Here is a 26,628-nt window from a genome sequence, read left to right as displayed (position 1 = left end):
TTTGCACTGCACCACTGCCAATGCTCTGCACCACTGCTGCTGCCGCTACCCCACATGCCTACAGCCGTCTCACACTCTGCACTTCCCAAACCAACCTCCTGTGTGCTGTCCCCTCTGCCTCCTGCGTTAGTGTACCATTTTGTTGCCCTTCTCCTCTGCATGTAGCTCGGTTTGCTCATCCAAACCCTGATAGTTAAAATTTTTAAAAAAGCTATGAAATTCCATAGACAAAAAATCTTATGGTTTCATATGTCCCAATAAGCTGCTTAGACATGATCTGAAAATTCACAAAACCTATTGATTTTCTGCCACTCAAACTCCAAAATGCAATGAAATTACGATCATTAAGGCTGATGCCTTAATGGACGTGTTCCTTGCGCAATACAGATATGGTATGCCATCACACCCTGTGGTTAATGGCAGATTCAGCACTCTAACAGAATGAGATTGCTGTCACTCACAAAATGGTGGAGCTGCTAATTCACAGAATTGTGTGCTCATTGGAATACACACATGAAGTCTATGCAACTGAGGTCAAAGCAGAGAATAGAGCAGTATAGATGGGATAAAAGTGGTGTGGATTGGGGGGAGGAGACACAGCAGCGTGGATAGGTGAGACACAAAGGTAGTGGAGAGAAGGTTAAGCAGTACAGAGGGGGGTTGCCAAAGTAATGCAGAAGGGTGGAAAACAGTGGTGCGGATGGGGATGAAACATAGTGGCAAGGTTTGTGGGGACATCGACGTGGATGGCAGTAAGTGTCATGTACATGGGAAGACAGGCAAAGACAGATTGGTGCGGATAAGGGAATACAGACTAGCACAAATAGGAGAATACACAACAGTAGGGATTGGGGAAGACAGAGTAGTGCAGGTTGGGGGAGGAGACAGAGTTGCACAGTTGGGGGGGACAGAGTGGTGCAGATGGAGGAAAAAAGAGTGCCATAGAGGAAAGGAAGACAGTGGCATGGCTTAGGGAAAGGCAGTGGTGCAGAAGGAGACAGAGTGGCACGGGTGCAAGGTGGTGCTTTTGGAGAAAGACAGATTGGTACGGATGAGAGAACACAGACTACCACAGTTCGGAGATCACACAGCAGTAAGGATTGGGGAAGACAGATTGGTGTGGATGGGGAGGAAGACAGAGTGGTGCGGGTGCTTAGGGTAGACAGAGTTGCACAGTTGAGGAACCATAGTAGTGCAGATTGAGGAAGAAAGAGTGGCACAGATAAGAGAAAGAGAGCAGCGTGGCTGTGGAGAAGGCACTGATGCAGGGTGGTCTGGCTGGTGAAAAACATTGGTGCGGATGAGGGAACACATACTATCACAGTTGGGAGACCACACAGCAGTAGGGATTGGGGAATTTATAGCAGCATGGAGGCATATAGGGGAAGATAGTGTACATGCATAGACAGAGTATGATATTTTTAAAAATAAGGGACCTGAAGGTGTATTCTAAATAAGATAAATGTATGCAGTGAGAAGGATGTTGGAAGCCAGTGAGATTGTTTTGGTGATCAAATGGGAAGATTGATGCTCGCAAGTGGGTCGATGGTACCCAAATGCGCACAGAGGGAGCTCCATCGTGCACATGCGCGAGACCCGGTGAGCAATGAGGAAGCCGTTGCTCAGGGTCTCGTACCAAAGGGGGCATGCTGTCGATGGTGAGTGACAGCATGCCCCCTTTGGTGGGTGTGCCGGGGGTGTGGATGCCAGATGGAGGCGTTCCCATGGAATGCCTACCGTCTGGGCCCCACCCCACTGACATCACTAGTGATGTCAGTGGGAGTGATATTGGCTCTGATAGAGCCAAAATCTCTCCAGGGCTTGTGGTCATAGAGACCCTACCACAGGGTCTCGTCTTGACCATCACGACCACCATCATGGATGCTCACAAAAGCTGTGTGTGGTAACCCACAGCTATGCGAGCGTCCAAGAGGCCGCTCCAAGAATAGGTAGGAGGGCCCTGATTCAGAGCGAGCACTCTGGTCAGAGCGTCCGGCTCTGAATCTGGCCCAGATTGTGATGTGGGAGCCACACAACTGCTCAGACCTCAGTTGGATAGACTGCTTGTGTGTATTCCAATGAGCACACAATTCTGTGAATAAGCAGCTCCACCATTTTGTGAGTGACAGCAATCTAATTCTGTGAGAGTACTGAATCTGCTATTAACCACAGGGTGTGATGGCATACCATATCTGTATTGCGCAAGGAACACGTCCATTAAGGCATCAGCCTTAATGATCGCAATTTCATTGCTTTTTGGAGTTTGAGTAGCAGAAAATCAATAGGTTTTGTGAATTTCAGATCATGTCTAAGCAGCCTTAATGGGACAAATGAAACCATAAGATTTTTTGTCTATGGAATTTCATAGCTTTTTAAAAATTTCTTAACTATCAGGGTTTGGATGAGCAAACCGGGCTACATGCAGGGGAGAAGGGCAACAAAATAGTACTCTAACACAGGTGGAAGAGGGGACAGCACACAGGAGGTTGGTTTGGGAGGTGCAGAGTGTGAGACGGCTGTAGGCGTGTGGGGTAGCGGCAGGTCTTGTGAATTTTCAGATCATGTCTAAGCAGCCTTAATGGAACATATGAAACCGTAAGGTTTTTTGTCTATGGAATATATATATATATATATATATATATATATTTATATATATATATACATATACACAGACACACACACACAGATACTCAAACAATATTTAAATCAATGTTTTTGGAGTGAGGTGACAACTCTCTTATTGCATTTTGTATGACTTTGTCTTACATATGTAACTTTTGTGTGCTTGTTTGTAAATTGTACTGTAGATTATCATGAACTACCAACTCTGCTGCTATCTGGAAGTGTTGTATGATTGTCAGGGATATATCACATGGAAATTCCACAAGTAGATATATATTTATTTATGTGATCATTTGGTTTTCAAAGTTGTTGTTTATCTCCCATGACCTGATTAGAGACAAGGTGGCAGTCAGATATATGTTAGAGCTGCTTATATCAGCCATTATGATTAGCTCTGTAAATGTTTAAGCCTACTAACTCTTCTTCCTTACATATCAGTTATCATATAACATGTAAATTCCTTGAAGATCTGTGAAATGTCCCAGCTCCTAATACTCGTTAAAAGATCCCTCCATTGGGTCAGAATAATGAATATGGTAATATCATTACCTGTAAAGTTGTCTCCTACTTTATTTGGTAAGAAAGAGATGCTGTATTATTTAAACCCAACACTGACTGATGTCTACGTGTAGAGAAATAATATTTTCAAAATATTAGTCAAGAATGGTCTCTGAAACCTAATTTGCATTTACACTGAGCACCAGAAAAATTGGAAATTTGGCAGCCAACTGTAGGGATCAATTGGTACGACAAATGTACAGAAGTGTTACATTTTTGGAAGTAAATCTGAAATTGGGAATTGCTCTGGTGTTCTTTCAGCTCCCTTCAATTGTGGTTATAAAAGTTAATTTTTCCTTTCATTTTATAACAAATGATGTGCCTAAAACTGTTTAATGTTACTTATAATTTTATAATATTAAACTTCATTTACACAACTTGGTCTCTGTAATTTTTATTAGATTCATTTGTCTGTGAATTATGAATGAATCAAGGCTACATATCTGTACTACCAGATCTTTTTTGGATAACTATAACTGGGATCAACTTACTAAAAGGTCTCATTGTAGTTGTGTATAGAGAACTAAGGGCCTGATTCAGAGCAGCTCGTTTAGTCCGAGCGATGTTCACACATCTGCGCATGTGTATGGGTTGTAATTCACATGCTCCAACCAGTCAGTGCGGTTGGATATCGTGTGCTCACAAAGTAGCGAATGCCTGCTAATTTGAGTGACAGGATGAGGTGCTTGTGGGTGGTAACAGGGGAAGGTGCTTGAAAACGGGGAGTGGAGTTCCGAAAGCAGGCGTGCCAAACGGTCAAAAAGGGCGTTTTAATGGTGTGCATAATTAACAAAGCACCGTCATTAACCACGTCACTTGGTTGTCTTTTAGCCTGAACTGCTCGCATGATTGCGGTAGTAAAATGCTACCACAAGCACTGCGAGCAGTTCATACGCCTTTCGATGTACTAGATTAATCTAATAAATAGCGGAGATGACGTATTATGCGAGCGGCCAAGGGGCGTCTTTACAAAATAGCAAGCGCATGTTTCGTTCGCTCGTTCAGACATAGAGGCGTCAACAGACCGCAAAGAGCGAGCGATCAATTTAAATAGCCAGCCCCTTTTTCTGAACGAGCATCCGCAAATAGCGTCCGGCTCTGAATCAGGCCCTGAATGTTTCCATTGTTTAGAGGGAGCCACACCTGAAAAAACCTCAGTGGTGGCCGAACTTGAGAATAATTAGTACATGTGAGATACTCTTGATTGTATTCATTTTTAGTCACACCAGTTTTTTTTTTAAGTAACCCTGCTTCAATCTCAGTTCACGCATACTAAAGTAAGTGCTGATCATGGCAAACAGGCCTGTAAAAACCCTGTCTAGGTCAGTTATTTTTAGTAGACATTGTCTAATTATGGGTGGTGTGACCATGCCTCCTCGCTGGAGTAGGTGTCTTGTGAGCCCTTAGTCAGGGACATATTCAGAGTTTTAGTCTCCATTGACCAACTGCAGCCCAGCACACAGGCCCTGATTCAGAGACGGATGCTCTGAAAGAGCGCTCACTCTGAATCTGGGCATTTTTTTTTTGTGCGGCCTCCTGGCCGCTCGCATAGCTGTGGGTGACCACCCACAGCTATAGCGAGCGGCCAGGATGATGGTCGCAATGGTCAAGACCATCACTACCATCGGGCTTGCGACTAGACCCTTGTGGTAGGGTCTCGTGGCCGCAAGCCCCAGAGAGCTTCTGGCTCTAATAGAGCTGGAAGCTCTCCCACTGACATCACTGGTGATGTCAGTGGGGCCGCCCACAAATGGTAGGCATTTGCTTGGGAACGCCTCCATTTGTGAAGCCACCCCCCAGCCATGCCTCCCAAACGGGGTGAGCTGTCAATTACCATCGACAGCTCACCCCCTTTGGTGCGAGACCTGGAGCAACAGAGCGCCAGTTGATAGCCAGGTCTCACGCATGCGCACAATGGAGCCGGCTCCGTTTTGCACATGCCCAGTGGGCAAACATCAACCCAGTTGCGAGCGCTCAGCGCTTGCGACCACTCAGCGCTTGCGACCAGGTCTGAATCAGGCTCACAGTGTGCTGGGCTTGGGAAAGGATCTGCTGACAGATAAGAGGGAGGAGGAAGCAACAGCAGACTAAGGGCTTGATTCAGAGCCTGATGCTCTGACAAAGAGCTCGCTCTGACTCAAGGCCAGGCATTATTTTTTTTCAGAACGGCCTCCTGGCCGCTCGCATAGCTGTGGGTAACCACCTGCAGCTATAGCGAGCAGCCAAGATGATGGTCGCGATGGTCAAGTCCATCACTACCATCGGGCTTGCGATGGGACCCTTGTGGTAGGGTCTCATGGCCGCAAGCCCCAGAGAGCTTTCGGCTCTAACTTGTGATGTCAGTGGGGTCGGCCCCAGACAGTAGGCAATCCCATGGGAATGCCTTCGTCTGGGCAGCCACGCCTCCGGCCTGCCCACCAAAGGGGGCATGCTGTCACTCAACATCGACAACACGCCCCCTTTGGTATGAGACCCGGTGCAACGAGGTGCCCATAGCTATCCGGATCTTGCACATGCGCACGATGGAGCCGGCTCCGTCGTGCGCATGCGCACTGGCCCACCATCGACCCAGTTGCGAGTGCACCGTGCTTGCGACCGGGTCAGAATCTGGCCCTAAGACCCCTCCAACAAGTCTGGGCTTGAATAATAAGTAAATGCTTCACCCCGATCTCGGTGCTTCTGATGGCAAGTTTTTAACAGAAGTGAGAGATTAGATTCTCTGCATCAGGCCAAAAATGTTTTTGGCACAGGCAACAGCTAAATTGTCTATCATAGTAATGAATCCATGTAGCAGATCTTATTGCCATGTTTACATATGGCAATAGATGATTAAGGGCAATTTTAATCATTAACTATAACGGTAGGCCAAACAATTCTTCCAAAGGAAACCATTCATTCTAAGCAAATGTAGATTTTTTGCCAAATTTGAAGGCTACACAATTACAAACTACCAGATAAGTCAAATATATCATCTCTACTTTCCTCCACAGGATGAACACATAACTGCAGGAAGGTACATTTATCAAATATAATATGATTACCAGACATATTGGATATCTCTCCCTCTGAGCATGGGATACAGTAATAGCAGCAGGTGGGATAACCAATCATCTTTGCCCGTCTGGTTCCTGGAAGACAGACTTCAGAACAAAAACCTTGTGGAACCTGGTAAATAAAATGATTATTAATAGGGCACTATAAAATTGTTCTGGAAGGAAAGTGCTGATTTCATTTGTAATATTAACCATGTGGACATCTTCAGGGAATTTACTGATCTTAACTAATACATTGATTTGGAAATGATAAAGTCTTCTTATTGCAGTGACAAATACAAGGTGTCATCTCTGTAATGACTGATAAAAGTTCAGGACAAATCAGCTGTGTCAGTGAGGGTGGTGTATATAGAAGGTGACAGATATTGAAGAAAAACATTAAGATTATATGTGTAAAGAATATATCTGTTGGCGTTATACATTGAGTACTAAAGTATAATTAGCTTTTTGATGTACAGATACTATGGATGGTGATAAACCCTATGGCTACACTGGACTGCATCACATGTACTGAATTCCGAGGCTCACTGGGACCTGTGACATTACAGTATATAGACAATATTGCAAATGAAAACACAAACACCATTGTACAACAGCTTCTTTCCATTATTTCCCCAATTTACTGTACTTTTAACCACTTAACTGGCTAATAATTAAAAAAAAAATGTTCAGAAATAAATAGAAATTGTGATTGAATTAGACCAAGAACATAAATTTATAACTAACTGAACATAATTTTATTATAAAAAATATATTTAACACATAACATACTGAATTTTAAAACATCGCCAAAATGAAAAATCAGATCGTTGATGATTGGAACTTCACACCATTGTGCAATTCCCTGGTGGCTGCTCTTCTCTGCGGCCACCAGGAGGGAGGGACCTGACATGCTGCACAGTCAGTGATCGACTGCACAGCAGACACTGGGGAAGAGTGCAAGGGTGCTAAAGGGCCTGAATTACAAACCATGGGAAGACCAGAACCATGACTTGCATCTTTCCAGATCTTCTTAGGAGATCAGAACTGCGACTCTGATCTATCCGGATACATGACATTTGTGTGGATTCAGATTTCTGGAGAACCGAACCGCACTTCAACCAATTGAATTATTAGTCTACCACTTTAATGCATATTAATATTGAACCATATAAATAATGTTGATTCTTGCAATTATTGATGAGATGCTTAATACAAAGACAATGCAGAGGACAGAGACCCAGAGTTTCTAGGTAGAAATTCCACTAGCTGAGGTAGACATGTATTGACCTATAAAAATTGTATAGAATGCATTGATTTCAATGCAATCCTATATTTTAATAATTAAAATAAAATTATTTCATTTCATCAAGTCTGGATTACAAGATATTATGCTGAAATACACCTTTTATTTGAAAATCACCTTAATACTTCCTTTTCAAAACACTAACACAAGGTATATGTACAGTACATACTTTCACCCCACTGATAACTTCTGATGAATTGCAACTGTATATCTTTAATTAGGAAATCTGAAAAAAATTTCTAAGCTGGTTTAGTTCAATATCATTACAGTCTTGGTATAGTTGCGACATTGGAGGTGCACTTTACAGTTTATTTTGTTTAGTTAAGCCTGGGCTTGGGTTACTATCCAAATTTGAAAATGTGCCATAGATTTCAAATGAAGTATAATTTCTAGTTGTATGCTTTTACAGATTCTGGGTATGTAGTAAACTAAATAGAATATAGTTCTATAGATATTTATCTTGCATCATCAGTCAGCTTGGCCGATAAATAAATCACACTTCAAATGAGTTTAGTGCAGTAGCTTGCTTGTATACTCATATCTCAGGTACAGTAAAGTAACACATCGAAATAGCAATGATTATTTTTTTTTTGCGAGGCAGACCCCTCCCTTCATGACTGCTGCTCACTTTACAAATGTGGACTAAGGAAGATCTCTTCTAAGATATTCTGAGTACACTTTTTGTTATAGAGGTTAGGGACTCAGCTACAGTACATGAGACATTTGCAGATAAGCTTACCCGCTGTAGTTATATTGTGCACAACATCTCCTATTATAGTATGTTTATAATGACACATATTTATGTTTTCTTTATCGCAGGGCACCAGACATTATTTTGTGTTCACCTTAATTTATTAACTCAACTTTCTAAATATTACAAGACATTTTTAAATCCATTTCCTTAGACAATTTTCATATTTTAGAGACAGTAATATAAAGATGAGTTAACTCCCAAAATAATTTTTCAGAATCTAATCAGCATATTGAAGCAAAGTTTGAGGTGAATTTATCGTAAAACAACAAATGTAATACTCATGTTTATGGGTTTCTGTAATCATGCACAATTAAGATGATAAAGTAAGAAATTATCACACCTGTTTATGCAGATGAAAATTTTAAAAACATGACCTGTTGGTACTTAAGGACTGGAGTTGAAAACACTGTTCTGTGTCACATCCCAATCTACACTAAAATGTGGTTTGTGCACATTATACATGGCAGAGTTGAGTTGTACTGGGATATATCTGTTTACACATTCAGACACCCCTGCACCAATTGGGTCAAAACCAATATGAGGTAGTCTAGTTGGATCCTGGCCCGTTTTTAGGGAGGTTAGGGTCCAGTTAGACCTCACATTGGTGTACACTGGGCTGAATTTTGACCCAGGGAGCCTGTTCTGAGCCTTCCACTTGATGGACTTGGACAAAATCTTCACATAGTGGTAACATTGGATCCCACAAGACATATTAGGAAGTTGAGATCCCAGTTGAACCTCCTGTTGGTGTACAATGGGCAGAACTTTGACCCGTGGAGTATATTCTGGACTGTCAACCGGGATGGATTTCGATGAAAACTTTAGAGGGGTGGCAAATAGTCTGGGATGCCTAACGGAGTGTTTGTGGTCCAAGTCAGACCTCACAGTGGAGTGCATCGGGCAGAACTTTGACCCAGGGAGCCTTTGCTGGACCTTCCACTGGATGGATTTAGATGACATCACATAATAAAACTTAATAACTTGAACATTTAAATCCGGGCAACAACAGGTACTTAATTTAGTAATAATATATTTCATACTTTGTACTTGTGATAATACCTTTACAGTTATTATATAGTACAGGTTGAGTTTCCCATATCCAAATATTCCGAAATACGGAATATTCCGAATTACGGAATAATTTTGGCATGACTGAAATAATAAAACCTTTGATTTTTGATGGTTCAATGTACACAAACTTTGTCTAAGGCACAAATTATTAAAAATATGGTATAAAATTACCTTCAGGCTGTGTGTATAGGGTGTAAATGAAACATAAATTTATTTCATGTATGTACACAAACTTTGGTTGAGCCACAAAATTATTTAAAATATTGTATAAAATGAGCTGCAGGCTATGTGTATAAGGTGCATATAACACATATATGCATTTTGTGTGTATATTGGGGTCCCATTCCCAAGATATTTCATTATGATATGCAATTATTCCAAAATACGGAATATTCCGTTATCCAAAATACCCCTGGTCCCAAGCATTTTGGATATGGGAGACTCAACCTGTATATAGAAATTATTGAACTATAATGCTTACTGGCAATTTGAACACCCATCCACTGCATTTATCAATGTCATTTGAAAAAAAAAATAGTCTGATAAAGAGTTTAATAAGAAAAATAATATAGACAAATATTATATAAGCATGAAGTTGTTAAATACTGTTTTGTCAAATTATATATAATCATTTTAAAAGTTTAATAGTGTTCTCTGCGTGCTGGTATATTAAGGCATGTTGGGTGTTTATTTGTTGTAGGGATGTTATGATGAGGCTTGTGCTAGTTGCAGTCTGAATTTGGCTTGAGGCTAAACACGTTGTTCTGGATCATGTCCAAGCTGAAGATCCTCAATTACTTGAAACTGTTCTGCTGTAATTTAAAATAAACATAGGGTGAGATTGCTATTTGTAACATTAAGGGGCCGATGTTTCACTCTGTATTTTACATAAAATTAGTAAAAAAAATGCATTTTCTGCATAATTTTGTGTATTGTAGTTATGTACTAAAAGCACAATGCAGGATAATTCCCACAAAAACTCTCATAATTGCTAAATAGTGCAGCAGATCACAAGCATCATTTATATCAATGGCGACTACGGTCAGACCCCTATGTACTAAACTTCAAAAAAAACAAAGTTTATCGGAAATTAGCCCCAGTAGTTTACACATATTCAGTTGGTGTAAACTACTATAAACAAATGGAGGTTCCAGGGGCATGAGAGAGATCTTTTGATCTCTCTCATCGCAGCCCCCGGCCAGCTCTGAAAGCTGACACTGTGCTCATGTGCACTGCCAAGTTTCCCTGGAGAAATCTTTCACCTCTGTGAAAGGCTTCTACAACTTGCCGTGTATATAACCCACAAGGACAGCACAATCGCTGTCTGTGCAAGTTTCCCCTTTGTACATTGCCAGGATATTTTCATGGAAAATAAAAATATCACTTTGCGATATGGACAGATAATAATAGAGGCTGGTCAGAGATTTTAAATTCATTTTAAACCTGTAATATTTAATCAAGATGTTACCATTTAAAAAAAAATAATTCATACCAACTGATGTTGATGTTCTCTGTGGTTCATCTGCCACATCCATGTTCTCCTCACTCTCTGTAACTAGAATATATGGATAGAAGTAGGGGCTGATTCCAGATGCTGCCAGACCGCTTTTTGTAGGACCTGCTTTTCTGTCCTCTGTAATTTAAAAAAAAAAGTTAAAATACATTTTTTTTAAATTTTTCTGCACATCCTGTATATTGCACCTACAGTATACTGCCACATGACTATCTAAACTTATAGACTGGCCATTTGCAAGAGTGTCGGTCACTAGATTCACTGATCAAGCTGCAATGCAAGAAGATTAAAAATGATGACCAAAGCACACTGTCACACAATAAAAGTTAGATTATTATGGATCATTTGCATGTTAAAAAAGCTTTTAACACATCGAAGTTTCCATAATTTCAACAAAATAAGAATACACATATTTAATTAGAAAATAATTCATACCCAGCTGTTCCTGAGTTTCAGGCAGCCCAAAGCGCAAATATTCCATCCTGCTTGGTCTGGATTTCTTCATAAATGCTATTCCTTCATCTCCTCCCCTTGACTGTGGATCCAGACTCATGCTGTCTGTTTTTCAAAATGTTTAAAATACAAATGAATATCTTGAGAACACTAAAAAAATTGACAGTTTAATACTCATTTTGGGGGGAATTACCTTCGCATCCAAGAAAAGTTTAGTCCGTGGGACTAGATGACACAAGCAGGGGCCATTCTGAAATCTCTGGTGACGTGCTGACCTCCTGCTCCCATTACTGCCCAAAAGACTCCTTACACTGGACAGTTTGTTGGACCTGGGCCATCCTGTCCTCCCTTCTTCTTTGGTTCTCCTCCTCAGTCCTTGGCCTTCTTATTGCAGATTAATCTGCAATATGGGCAGCATAGACGGTGTAATGGTTAGCATTACTGCCTCACAGCACTGAGGTCATGGGTTCAATTCCCACCATGGCCCTACCTGTTCAGAGTTTTTATATTCTCCCTGTGCTTGCGTGGGTTTCCTTTTGGTACTCTGGTTTCCTCCCACACTCCAAAAATATACTGATAGATTAATTGGCTCCCAACACAAATTAACCCTAGTGTGTATGTGTGTGTATGTGATAGGGAATATAGAGTGTAAGCTCCACTGGGGCAGGGACTGATGTGAATGGCCAAATATTCTCTGTAAAGCACTGCAGAATATGTTTGCGCTATATAAATAACTGGTATTAATAATAATAATAATAATAATAATAATAATAATAATAATCTTTGAAAGAAAAAAAAATATTTTAAATTACAATAAAACTATAAAGGATTTTTGGGAGGTCATTAACTAACTGTTGCAAAAATAACAAAAATTTGAATGTGCAAAATTTCATCACACTCCAGGAATGACATAAATTTACAGTGTCACTGTACACCAAACATTTCTCCAATCTACATATCATTAAGGTTCAACTTTTAGGAAATCTAATTCAATTTGGGTAACAAAGATGTTGCAAACATTTATAGCTCTGGTGACTGGTGACTATCATTCCTTCATTCTGAGTCCTTTGTGGTATAACCATCTCATGTGGTCTTTCTTAGGGTCTTGCCTGTTCTCCAGTTGTGCGTTGGGTGGAAGTTGTTGGTCTTCTTGCAGTTGCAGGTCTTGGCTGATCCTCTATTAAATGTATTTAACATTTATCAGTAAACTTTCAAAGTTTGAAAATATCTTTGAATAAAAAAAAATACCTCTCAGATGATAGATTGATGTATTGTGGCTGTCCAATGTCCCTTGGACGCCTGCGACCACAAGGGGATTCATATGATCACACATCTTCTCCAACATTTGAGGCAACAAACATCCAGTTCTGGGCCTTGTCCGGTGCTTCGCTCGTGTTGATGGTGCTAGGTCATCTTCTTCTTGGTACATCTTCGGCAGTTGTTGTACCTCTTCTTGCAAATGATAACTTCTCTTTGCCTCCCAGAGCTTGCTTTAACCTATGATGCAGTCTCCTTCCATAAGGCTCTCTTCTCCTTCTCTGAGGTATTCTGTGCACGGTGGCCAAATATCTTCTCGTGATATCGGTCCAACCCATAGATTTGTACACAATTTTAGGAGTCTTTGAATTTTGTTGAACAGGTCCCCTTCTTCTCTCCTGGTGTTCCATATGTTGATTCTTGATCTTTAGATGATCGTTCATCCTCTGTCCTGGTCTAAAATTACAGACAAAAAAGAAACATTTTATTAACATGAACTAGCACATAATCTTGTGTGTTTATAAACTATCTGGTTGTATAACTTGCATGAGTATTAGTTTGCCAGGTGAGATCAAAGTGGTTTTGTTGTAATGGCTGAGTAGCAGTGTGTGTACTTGTGTAAGTGTGAAAGTATATTAGAGTTGATTAACTTAGGTTGTAGAAGTGCCTGGGTGAGTGTGAGTGTAATTGTTAGAGTGAATGTAGGTATTCATGTACTAATTTAGTGTGTGGGCAGGCCTGGGTGAGTGGGAGTGTTATTGTGAGAATATTAAAGTGAAATGTTGCTATGTTTAAAGTGTGGTGGTGACATGTTATGTGTGGTTGGGTGAGTAGGAGTCTAATTGAGAGCATAATGAGTGTGGTGGTGAGTTGTTTAGTGTGCCTTGGTGAGTGTGAGTGTAAGTGGGAGCATAGCAAGTGATGTTTGACTATATTTAGAGTGTAGCAGTGACAAGTTATGTGTCCCTGAGTGAGTGTGAGTGCTACTGTTAGCATATTAAGTGAAGTAAGGCTAGGTTTAAACTTTCAAGTGTCACATACTAATGTGTGTGTGTCTGGGTGAGTGCAAAGTGGGTTGTCAGAGTTGATGAAGGATAGTGTCAGTGTTATGTGTGTGTAAAAGAAATGGGTCCAGAGATATTCCTTTAAAGGCTGTCTCCTCTTCTCCCAGAAGCTATCTTCTCTATCCTGGCTGCAGTGAAGCTGCTCTCTATTTGCTGTTCTTGCATTCACCAAAGGTGTCCTTGCCAACAGCAAAATAGACAAATTGATCTGTGTGTGGCACTGACTCTCTCTGCACACTGCAGGCAGATCAAAATTGTGGCTGGCTAAAGCCCAAACAGACCTTAAATAGTACAGAGAAAAAAGCACCAAAATTGCATCCCCTCTGAAGTTTCCATCCACCCTAGGTTGCATAATTGGCTACTTTACACTATCAGGGCCATAAGGTTGGTGTTTAATTGGATTGCATGAAAATATTGAAAACAAAAGTACTGGAAACCTCACAATGCCGATGAAAACAGGATTTTGTGCATCAAAGCGCTAATATCATGGCTGATTGAATCTACACCATAATGTCACCAATAAATAGGGAAATAAGTTTAGGGTATTGGACACAATGTATCAGGACCTATTTTATTCTGAGAAGTCCTTCTAATCTTCAAGGAACAATTGGAATGTATAAGTAGGCTATTTATAAAAGAGACAGGGTCTAATTGTGTGGTCACAGCTCTGAGAGAAATCAAGGTAACCAGTGTATCTCTACAATACAGAACCTTCAGTCACAAAGCATTGACCACACATGATTTAAAACAACCTTTAGTAAATATATCCCCAAATCTCATTGACCTTTCAAATAAAAATTAAAAATGTACAGATTAACTGCAGCCAATTATTTTCTGGGGCACAGTGATAAAATTATGAAACAGTCTCTCCATTAAATTGATTCTCAAAGTCATTCATCAATGAGTTTTATCACTCACAATGAATGATAAAACTCGCTACATATATGGTAAATGGTGCTGAAGCCATTCAGCTACCAACTGTAATTTTTCAAATAGATGACAGTTGGGAGCTGATTGGCTGGAGCACCATTTATCATATGCAGCAAGTTTTATCACTCATTGTGCATCATAAACTCATTGATGAATGAGGCCCATGTCTGAATGATGTCACCAAGTCTCTGCTGACTGGCTGACCAGGTAATCATATCTGGGACCATCTCAGAACTGAACACATCACTTTGAACTCAAATCCAAATAATTGTACATACAGTAACTTTCCCAGAGTAATAATACCACATAGATTTATTCAAGCACAAATTAAATATATATACATATATCTCAATAAAAAATCACATAGATAACAACAATAATCTCATGAGATAATATGCATTCAATTGCATGGAAGCATATAATATAAAAAGCTTAGGACATGGTTTTTATGACCAGTAATTAAGCTCTCTAAAAGTCTCATATCACATAAGGTCTTTGTAATGAAGAGCAAGTCTGCAATATAATTTGTTAATGTGTCAGGTTTAAAACAAGTAGCACAATGTTGCTTTTCATCAAGTAATCTGGCAGCCCGGTCAGTTAGTATACAGGTAAATAGTCTGTATAATACTGCTGTCCCAGTATAGATATAATTTCTACCACCACGTAGATCACTTTTAAACATTAAGTTACCTCTGTCTCTATAAATCTAGTCAGTTGCATATATCCTTGTTTGTATGATCTGTTAGTACCAGCGTGGCAGTGCTGAAAGAGACGGTGCTGGTTATTTTGCTCCTGTATGGAGCAGTGGCTAAAGATACTGCCGAGGCTGATGTGGATGAATGGCTGCTGCCACAAGCCATTAGTACTGCCGGGTAGAGGAGCGTGATCTCTCTGAGTGGGAGACAAAAGGTAACCGGATCCAGGGTAATAGGTAACAGATAATAGGTAACCTATTACCAAATTAGCATATTATTATACATGCCAAGTATTAACCCTAATTGTTTAATGGTCTGAGAAAATGACTAATATAATTTGAAGAGTATAGAAACATTATTATTTTACATGAAATAAAATTATATGTGGTGTGAATGATTATATTACAATTGTTATAACTTTGAATATCATGTTAATAATAGAGTATGCTATACATATTCTCTGTTCTCTCTTCTTTCTCCTTTTAGATGAGATATGGCAAAGTTTGTTATTTGTTTATTATATTACTATTGTAGCAGAAAAGTTCATTTCACAGCAGCATGGGGATAATGGCGCATGATATTGGGTTTGGTAAAATCATGTAATTTTCCCTTGTAAATTTGTATGTAGCATCATTTGTGTGTAGAAAGATGACAAGCCTTTTGAAGTTGAGCAAGAGAGGTTACAGGAAGGTCTGTCTTCCTGGGTCAACCATAAACCTGTTGCAATGTATAGGGCATTATGAAATATGTCCATGGAAATTATATGACAGTCCCTTGATAAACTGGTCATTAAGATCCCTGTGTCCTTTTTGGTGACAGAAATCAAAAGATAGTTGTTTAAACAGAAATACACTGGTCTCAACAGGTGTGAATTTCGGCACCTTCCCAAACTTAACAGAGGGCTGAATGTATAATTAAGAACCCCTGCTCATGTGGCCAGGAAACCCCTGAAGTTTCTATCAGCTGGACAATCCACTCTGAGCTGAAAAGGGTTAAAATCACCCCACAGAGGGGAGTGAGGGGGTGCCTGGAAAATGTCAATAAAAGTGTGACTCAACCCTGGCCCTGTGTTCATCTGCATGAGGATATCGAAGGATACAGATGATCCAGAGTTTGTCATTGGAAAGATCCTCATCCCAGAACCATTCAATCCAACTGAGTGGTTTGTGTCCCCCCAATTTGTTATTTTATATTATTTCCTGGATATTGTAAGTAACTGTGTGATTCCTTTCAACAGTATTATATTATTTGTAACTTTTTGTAAATTAGCTTTGAAGATATTCTTGAAATATATATATATATATATATATATATATATTCTACAGAAACATTGTTTGTTTATTGCTGGATGTTGCAATTGTCTTTATCATCCTTTTTACTATGCCATACTGTTCTATTGTCATTGTTATTTTATCTGTTTTCCAATTTATTTTATTTATTTATTCATTTACTTTGCAATTGTGGGTAAAATGTTTCTTACTTGATATATGAATTTTCTACAGAATAAAGAAACAATTTTTTATATATTTTATAATTATTGCTTGAGCCATGACTGATTTTTTCATATGAGATGATTCTGCTATTTCACACTAGGAGCACAATTAGCACAGTCTGAGTATTCATTTAGTATTGTTTGTTTATGGGTATTCACAAATCCCAATTTTATAGACTTGCTGCTGTATACTAATTAGCTGAAGCTAATTGCACATTCTATTTCAATACATGGTAAATTAGCACCATGATCATTATTTAATCTGTTGTGAAAACTAAAACTTGCAATATCCTCAAAGCTATCTTTCTCTAGACACAGCAGAAAAACCACTCCAGATGAACAATCTTTCACCCTACAAGGTATATTTGGGAAGCAGCCCACTGTCATTCCAAGCCCACAAAAGATGTTAAAACTGTCAAAAGAATAGACTTTTCAATAGTATTTTAAAATGTGGACTAAGATGAATGAACAACAAAATAAGTTCAAACTAATACAGCCTGATATGTCAATTAAGAAATGTCATTATATTGAGCTAAAAGACAATGTTATGGTAAGACATTTCTTAAATTCTAGTTGTTTGATAGCTCAATGAGAAAGACCATACCAAGAGTTGGAATATCACAACTATATCATTGAATGTTATAGAAAGGGTCACATAGATACATGCTACCATTGTAAAACCTGCCAGCCTGGCCAAAGACATAATTAGGAGGGGTGTGGTATGCTAGGTCAACATTCATATTGTCATCATGAGAATGTCAGCATGATCAAATATCAACATCATGTGGACACTTCTGAAATGTCGAAATTATAGAATTTTGACAAACCATCCCTAGAGGTCTAGCAGTGTCCTACCTAGTCCCATCAGCAGTGGCTTATTAATTAGCAATTTCTGGTTCTCAGTGGCCAAGTGAGGAGACATTTGATGAGCAGTGTTCCAATGAGGATTCTCCCCATATCCCTTACTCTAATCCCTAACACTAATCCTCCCCTAGTGCCTAATTATAATCTACCTCCCATGTAGCCTAACCCTAACCTCTTCCTAGTGCCTACCCCTAACCCTCCTGTCCCACAACCAAACCATAATGTTGTCATTCTGAAAATATCTGGATTTCATATGTCGACATGTTATTATTTGGAGGATGTTGAGATGTTGTCTTTCAACATTTCAACAATGTCATCATCATAACTGTCGACACTGTGATGATGAGATTATTGTAAACATTGTTAATGTTAACCTTATGACTTCATCCCATCAGGAGAGGTAAAAGACATTGGGGTAGATGTTATAAGCTCTAAAAAGTGATAAATTGTAGAGTGATAAACCACCAGCCGCATAGCTCACAACTGTCATGTTACCGGCTGTGTTTGAAAAATGACAGTTGGGAGCTAATTGGATGGTGGTTTATCACTCTCCAGTTTATCTCTTTTCAGAGCTTAGTGCATCTGGCCCATTGACTTTGATATTTAACTTTTGTTCAGTCTCAAGAGGAAGAAAAACTGTTCCAATGAAACGATGACTTGGTATGAAAAGAAGAGGAGAAAAGACTTGAAGTTGTAAAGGAAATAAACAAAAGAAGAAGACCATAGCCCTTAGACAGCTAGTGATATTGATTACCATCTTTGGCACAATAGGGTTAATCTCTACCTGGAGCCAAGTAACTTACAGTATATTTTTGGACTGTAAAAGGAAACCTGGGGAAACCTACACAAGCATGCACACAGTTGAGGCTGTGGTGGGAATCAAACCCAAGACCTCAGTGCTGTGAGGCACTGATGATAATCACTATACCAACCATGCAGCTCATTAAATGTTGTACTAATAAATTAATCCAAAAACCTTGGGGTAGATTTACTAAAGATTCTAAATATGAAAATGTGTGGTTTTGCCCATAGCAACCAATCAGATGATTTCTCTAATTTTCTAGGATGCAATAGAGAAATGATAACTAGATTCTGATTGGTTGATATGGCCAACACCTCCATTTTTCATTGTTAGAAGCTGTAGTAAATCTCCTCCTTGAGTCTGTTGGTGAGAGCCCTTGAGGGGCTGTCAGAAGGTAGAGGGACGTTAGCCTTCAAAGTGTGTTATTTAATTGATAATCACTAAATAATATTCAGAAAGCATAACAATAGAAAAATGTGAAAAAAATACCATTATTACTTTAAATATCTCAGCATGTTACACAAATATCAGCTAAAAGTTAGATGGTATTAGGAGGTTTGTGTATTCTCATGATGAAAACAAATCATAGTTCAGACCCTACTGGAGACCACTGCAGCACATACTCAGGCTTATCCTTCTATGTCTATTTATATTAAGCCATATTAAATATGAGAATATGGATATTGCTTCACATACAGTATATTTAGCTCAGAGGGCTCTTTATCAACCAATGGGGCAAAGAATTAGGCTGGGTGATATAAGTTAACAATAACAGCAGAGAACAATGAATATTTTGATTTTCACTCAACTTCAGCAGGTTAATATAAAATCCACATAGAGGCCACTAGAACTGTCACACGCATTTGTATACCAGTCACAATTTAAACATAAACCTATTTCTTCTGCAAAATCCCCAACATTAAAAAATTACCTCTCACCCTGGGCTAGTAATGCAAAATCAGTGAGAAATCAAGTGTAATTTCTCCAGTTGTCCAAAAACCAGCACCTGGCTGAAGCATTCGGGGAGGAAGGGAGGAGTAATGCTATAGCAGTGAGACACAGACCATATGGCCAACCAGTCATAACATTTACTAGCCCCAAATTGGTCAATCTACAGTAGGGCTGGAATTTCTCAGAAAGTTGGAAAATTCTTACCTTACTCTTACTCGCACCCATGGGCAGTATGTGCAGGGTCAATGGTTACTAAATAGTTAAATAATATTGTTCTTTACAGGTGGCCTACAAGTCCCAGCAAGCCTGCTCCAACATAATGGTACTTGTTAAAACAACAAATGCTAGCATGCCTGGACATTAAGGGCCTACTGTCACTTGTAGTCCACCTGTAAAGAAAATATTTTAAAAAGACAAGATACACCAATTTGGGTATCCCTTTACTAAATCACCCCCACACATCCTTCTTTACCACTTAAGCAATCTCAAAATGCAGGGATTATATCCTCTTGGTTCCAAATAGCATCCCAACACTTGGGCTGTGTTGTCAAGTGTTTTATTCAATAAAATACAGAACGAAAACATTAGGTGTGTGTCCTGTTTTCTTTCATATTTATTTTAGAGGTGGACTCCAGATTCCACAGACCTTTAATGTCAGGGCATGCTGACACTTGTCATTCCACAAATGCCATCTTTAAAAGCAGACTTGCTGGGACTTGTAGGCCACCTGCAAATAAATATATTACGTAACTATTCATTAACCATTACCTCTGCTCCCACCACCTAGGGATGGTTGTACATCAGGAAGGGGGACCCATTTTTGGGTGGGGGGTCCTGACTTTCTGAGGAAATCCAGCCTGTCACTGACCAGTTTAGGGCTGTTTAAAGTTATGAGAGGGGGATTTCATTCTTTGCATCTCCCTGCTATAGCATTTTCCATAAGGTTGGTTCAGTCCGGTGCTGGTTATTGGAAAATAGGGTGAACCACACACTGTTTTTTACACATATTTTCCACAGACAGAACAGGCTGGGGGGTCTTGGATGGTTATGGATTTGAGGGCTCTTAGTTGCTGGTCTTTAGCAGTGGCTGTGTTGTTTCTTTTTGACTGTCACCATTTTGACTGTTTCTACATTTTAGTTTTCAACCTTTTCATTTGTCTACATTTTGACTGTCATCATTTATTTAAAGTCAGCATTTTGACTGTATCTACATTTTGACTGTTGACCTTGTGTCCATGTTGACCTTTTGGCTGTCAACATTTTTAATATGTTGACATTTTCACTAGAGATAAGCGGGTCCAGTTCTCTGAAAACCGGACCCACCCAAATCTCCAGATCCGAGGATAGAACTGAGTCTGGCTTGGGTTTTTCTGACTGATTTGGATCTAAAAATGAGGCAAAACGTCATCCTCCCACTGTCAGATTCTCGTAGGTTTTGGATTATATAAAGGTGCGCACAGTCGGTGCCATTTTCACTTTGGCTGTAGAGAGAGAAGCTAGCAGACATAGTCAGTCACTCAGTATGTGTGTCCAGTTGGGATCTTGGCCTGAAAGCTTCTGCTGTGTTATCCATAAAGGGGCTTAGACTGCAGTATATAAAGGGGGGCTTCCTTCATTGGTTGCTGCAGCTGTTGTGTCACTTGTCCTGTCAATTAACTGTGGCTGCTGCTGTGTTTTTATCCTGTCCATCAGGCTAGGGCTGCAGTCCATAAAGGGGTGCTGTGTTGTCCAAGGGGGGGTGCTCTGTCAATTATTGGTGCTCTTCCTCAGTTTAAAAATAAAATAAAAGTGCGGTGCGTTAGCAATTTAGCTGCACTTTTATTGTACGGTGATAATGCCGCAGTTTATCATCCATGTATTTGTGACTCTGCAGGCGGTCTGTCTGCACTCAACAGGGGAGCTTTGTTGTCGATCAAAATGGGGTGCTGTCTGTGATTTTCATCAAGGGGCTGCTGCCTCATTCAGGGGTGCTCTTCCCCAGTGTGAAAAAAATAAAAGTGAAGTGAAATAAATTATATCAATATCAATCCACTTAAGCAACCTAGCTGTGCTATTATTGTTTGGTGACACTGCAGGCCAGACTGCAGTTTATCATCCACTTATTGTGACACTATAAGTCATAGTGCAATGTATTATTCTTATTCACAAATAACTAATCTTGTGACACTGTAATTGATAGCGCAGTATTATTCTTTTCTTATTCAGAAAAAATCTTGTGACACTGTAAGTGGAACCGCAGTGTAATATTCAACTTGCATAAAATTAGTTTGTGATCCTGTAAGTAGAAACTTCACAATTTTACAATTTAATAACAAAATGTAAGCAATAAAAAATGAAACTTTTCACTTCTTTCCTCAATTATGAATAAATAATTAGTCTACACATTGACTACAAAACCAAGACAAAGTGCTAACTAACGTGCATAATATATTAAACATAATGACATCACAAACACCTGAGCTGAGGCTCACATAAACATATTTTCAAAAGTTGAAATTAGAGGATATGGTTTAAAAAATGGAATAAAGCAGCTAAAACTACATTATCTGATATAGTGTCCCTACTTCCTAGCCTTGGCCCCTCTATCTGAATTTTAGTGATTCAGAACCATATTCCAAAATGCAGCTGCTCCTCCTATAGCCCAGGTCAGAAGATGTGTAGGGGGTGTGGTGATATGGACTAAAATGGAGCTCACATCCACTAAAGTGGAAAATGAATCCCCAAACTAACAGGGAGCACAGTTATAATTTATACACAACACAGGATGGGATGATGATATAGGCTTGGGTGCTACTCTAATCTGGGGTGATGGTATAGGCTGGGGTAATGATATAAACTGGGGTTGTATCCTGGAGTGATGCCTGGGCATAAGACCAGAAACGCCACATCTTGGGTGTGGAATAATTTTAACCCAATCCAAACAACAATTGTGAAGGCATCTATACCATTTGTAAAGCCAAAATTAGTATAGATAGGGACCTTAACCATGTAGGAACCACCACCCTGTTACATTATCTGCAGCAAATTCATCAAAAATGTTTTTGCAAAATTCGGATACTTTGGCTAAAAAAGTAACAACAAGCAGTCCAGCATCAGCTAGCTCCCTTCTCTCTGCTAGATCCAAGCACCTGCCATCTTCATCAGCAACACATTCATCAACAATATCCTCAATAATGAAGCAATTGGTTTTTTTGTGCCTCCACAAAACAAGCTTAAAGTGGTCAGCTAACATTCCTGGTAATGATCTCTATGTGCACAAACTGGCTTTACAGAGGAAATAAGTTGTTGCCATCAAGATCATCCAATTCCTCACCCTTATCAGTGTATACATCATCTTCACACAATATTAAATTGTCCTCACTTGTATCCATCTTTTAGGTGTCTCTGTAATTTTTGGACATAATTGGCAGTAAAGGTATTTCTCATATAATTTGTAGTTCATTTTGATGGACATCATCTTTCCCACATTTTGGGGAAGTAACCTCATAGGCCGATCACTGACAATGTTCCATGCTTTGCTGAAAACTCTTTCTGAATAGGCTGCTCAAGTAAAGCAAATCCAGTTTGTGAAAGGGCCTCCACATTAATTTTTTTCTTGCCAGTAGTCAAACGGGTTGTCTGTCATGCTATTTGGATGCTATCCTTAACATTTTTTAAATAGTCCTCAACCATTCTTTAAATGGTGACCATATCAGATGGAGTCATGGTAGAGGTATCATTAATTGTAGGCATTTCTTTTAGACCCAACCATATGTCAAAACTTGGTTGTGTTGACCCATCTGCATCACCAGTAGGTGATTTGGTAAAGTTTTTAGTTTTTTTATTGGCAGTTGTCCTTGCTGAAGAAACTGAAGGAGAAGTTATAACTGCATCATGTGCCACTTGAGCAGACAATTTGATTACCAATAGCTCTTTGCATCTCTTCAGATCTGTGTCCATTGGGAAGAAAGACACATTGTATTCATCCCTTCTGGGATAAAAATTAACTACCAGCAGCTGCAGCAGACAGCACTCAAGGATTCTCAAGAAAGACACAACATAAGACTTAAACCTTAAATCTTAAATCTTGCATTTGCTCTTTTTGGCTTGTCCATATATCTGTGGTGGACAGTAGGTACAATGGCATTTTGGAGGCCACTAATTTAGTTTTTTTAATGTCACTGTATAGGTTGGGAAATGCTTTTCTACTGAAGTGGAATATTTGCAAAGGATTATTTAACAGCCAACTGTTTTGGAAAGCACTACTATTATTCTTCATGGTCCCCTTCTGGGATAAAAAAACAATCCAAGCAGCAGCAGGCATACCTCTCAAAGATTCTAGAGAAGGATGCAAAGTAAGACTTACAGTAAATCTTAAATATTGCATTTGCTCTGTTCAGCTTATCTGTGTTTAAGTGGACAGTGGGTACAACAGAATTTTGGAGGCCATTAATTAAGTTTTTTTTAATGTCCCTATATAGGTTTAGAAATCCTTTTCTAGTGAAGTGGAATCCTTGCAAAGGTTTGTTTAACAGTTAATAGTTTTTAAAGCACTACTAGAAGTCTTCCTGCTCCCTTTCTTTGATGAAAATCCACTCCCAGCAGCAGCTGGCATAGAGCTAAAGGATTCTTTAGGGGCAGGGGCTGATGTGAGTGAGTAAAATATTTTATGTAAATGCCTCCCCTCCTCCCTCATAAATTTGCTTCAGAATAAAAATGAAAATAAATTTACTACCAATCAACCCTTGGAAATTGGAATGCAAAACCACGCTGGTACATATAAAAATATATAATCAATTTATTCTAATTAGCAATGGAATATATAAACAATAAAATATGACAATGACAAGTAACAGAATATTAGTCTATGATAATGACACAATAAGGCAATATAATAAATGAAAATAAATACAAATACATAACTGATATGCACAGATAATTAATATATTAAATTAGATAACATAGCTAAACTGTATGTTCTTAATAAATATGAGAAGATGCTATATCCCAAATTCAGGTAGGATAGTATTGTTCTTGAAGAAATAAAGTGCAATTTTCTTTAGATATGTCAATAATACCTATACAGCAAGAAACATTGTGTCCACCACCTGCTAGAAAAATTGGATAAATCTGTTTTGTTATCTGGAACAGCGGGCAGCAGGGAAAGTATATTATTCTGCATAAACACACTACTGATAGAAGATAGGGCATTGTGATATCCCACCGGGCTCTATGGATCACTTAGCTGTATTACCTCACTCAGTGGAGTACTCAATGTGGCTGTATGAGCTGACAATCTGCCTGATGAAAACGTGGCAATGTGACTTCCCGCCAGGCTCCAAGGATAGCTTGTTTGGCTGGGATAGCTATCTATGTGAGATAATCAGTACAATTAATACAGATTGCCAGAGTGTATTGCGGCTAAATGGCTCCCTGCCAGGCTACACGAGTGGGTGATAAATATCATGTGTCCTGTATTTCTCAAATGGTGATGGGGGTGTTCTTACTAAAGTATGTATGGCAGCATGGCCACGGATTTTAAAGATTCCTCACACTAGAGAATTGACGTCTTGTTCCTGGACACAATAGAACAATGTAGCAGTGGAAATGTAGCTTTAGGACATTTGCAATCTCCAAGCATTGGGCAGCATAGTGTGACCTAGGGGTGCTGTGAGGGATTTGTGAATTTTGGGTAAATAATAAACAATTTATGTAATGGGATAATGTGTGAATACAAAATTAAATTACTCCCGAGTTATTACTCCCTCTGCTGAGGCTTACTCAATAAACTCATGCAGCTCCAATTTAAATTTCATAGTTGGATCTCAAGGTAATATCTCATAGAAACGTACAGTCAGGAAGCTGTGTATTTTACTCCCTCATGTATTCTAATATGTCCAAGATGACTGCTCCACCATCCTTATCTGCAGGCTTGATGACAATGGAGTCGTCATCCTGGAGTGACCACAAGGCACTTTTCTCCACAAAAATGAGATTTCTCATTCCCAAATCTTGATGGGGCTTTTTGTTACAAAGTGTTTGAAATTATTTCAAAGTTTTATTATAGTATATTTGGATCATAGGAATTTTCTGATTCAATGGGAAAAACTGTGATTTCTTTTTAATTAGTTTCATAGTAGGATTCAACATTTGGTATGATTATTAATGTTAAATATGTCTAACCCTCCTGAAGATGAGGATCCCCATTTTCCTCTTACAATGCCTCTAACATGGAAAGACACTCCATGTCATCTATATCTAGTGCAATGAAACTATTAGGATCCCCATTTTCCTCTTTCAGTGCTTCTAACATGGAAATATGCTACATGTCATCTATATCTAGTGCAATGAAACTATTAGGATCACTATTTATTGACTAGTTTTTGGAACAAAAATACCTCTGTCTAAATAGAGAGCATACATATCTGTTAAACTCAGCATTGTTGGATTGGATTGGAACTGGGGGCAATATTTATACCTTTCGACAATAGAGCGTTTTCTGACTGGTTAAGTTTCTTCTACATAGATTGAATATACCTTTCTGATTTAATGGTACCTTGGTCTTCACACTTCTTGTTCTTCCCATTCCTCTCTTTACCCTGTGTCTTTTAGTCTTTTCAGTATTAGATTTTTTAAGGGGTTGTATTGATTGCTGTGGATAGGTATTTTCCACTCCACACCTCTCCCATTTCCCGTTTAGATGTACTTTTGTGTAGACCATCCTTTCGATACTTTGGTTCCTCTATTTGAGTAATTGGGGATCTAAAATTAATTCCTTGTTTTCCTTTTTTTCTATCACTAGTACTGTATCTCTCTATTTGTCTTCACCTCTATCTCTCATAAAAACCCTTTTCTTTTGGATGGAAATATTTCTTCTATAAAAAATTAATGTTTCCTAGTTTTACCTGATCTCTCATATCTATATAATTTGTTTTTTTTTTCAATTATAGTAAATCATGTTCATATGTCTGATTTTGTATATCCAACTCCATCAGGTCTCTTGAATAATAAAAACATTTGTTTCCTGATGTTCTATGTTGGAAGTTGAACTGCCCTGTGTTTGAATCGCCCTCTGCTGCCGCTTAGCTTAGTCAGCCATCTAGCTTGGTGCAAATATTGGGACTAAATGAGAAGAAAACAATTTTTTAAGCTGTAAGGTGATTCAATTTCAAAATGTGTGGGTTCGGTTTTACGCAGAATTACTCGGATTTACTCGGATATATTCGGATAAAAAAACTGCATTTTATTGGCAAACGGCTATCACATGTTTTAGATAGCCAATAAA

The 26,628-nt window shown here is 39.0% G+C and overlaps 1 protein-coding gene across 1 annotated transcript in view; it reads right to left on the bottom strand.

Annotated features, from left to right (window-relative positions):
* Window positions 1-26,628, bottom strand: part of LOC148509561 (vomeronasal type-2 receptor 26-like) — a 227,550-nt gene that overhangs the window by 20,834 nt on the left and 180,088 nt on the right. Inside the window, exon 6 of the mRNA XM_088442962.1 lies at window positions 6,222-6,345. Within this exon, the coding sequence (XP_088299088.1) occupies window positions 6,222-6,345 (124 nt within the window). The remainder of the gene's footprint in view (window positions 1-6,221; window positions 6,346-26,628) is intronic.

The sequence above is a fragment of the Taudactylus pleione genome, unplaced genomic scaffold (genome assembly GCF_031769625.1).
Source record: "Taudactylus pleione unplaced genomic scaffold, aTauple2 ptg000319l, whole genome shotgun sequence".
Classification (NCBI taxonomy): domain Eukaryota; kingdom Metazoa; phylum Chordata; class Amphibia; order Anura; family Myobatrachidae; genus Taudactylus; species Taudactylus pleione.
The sequence above is the reverse complement of the archived record's forward strand: the minus strand, read 5'-3'. Positions and strand labels throughout refer to the sequence as shown.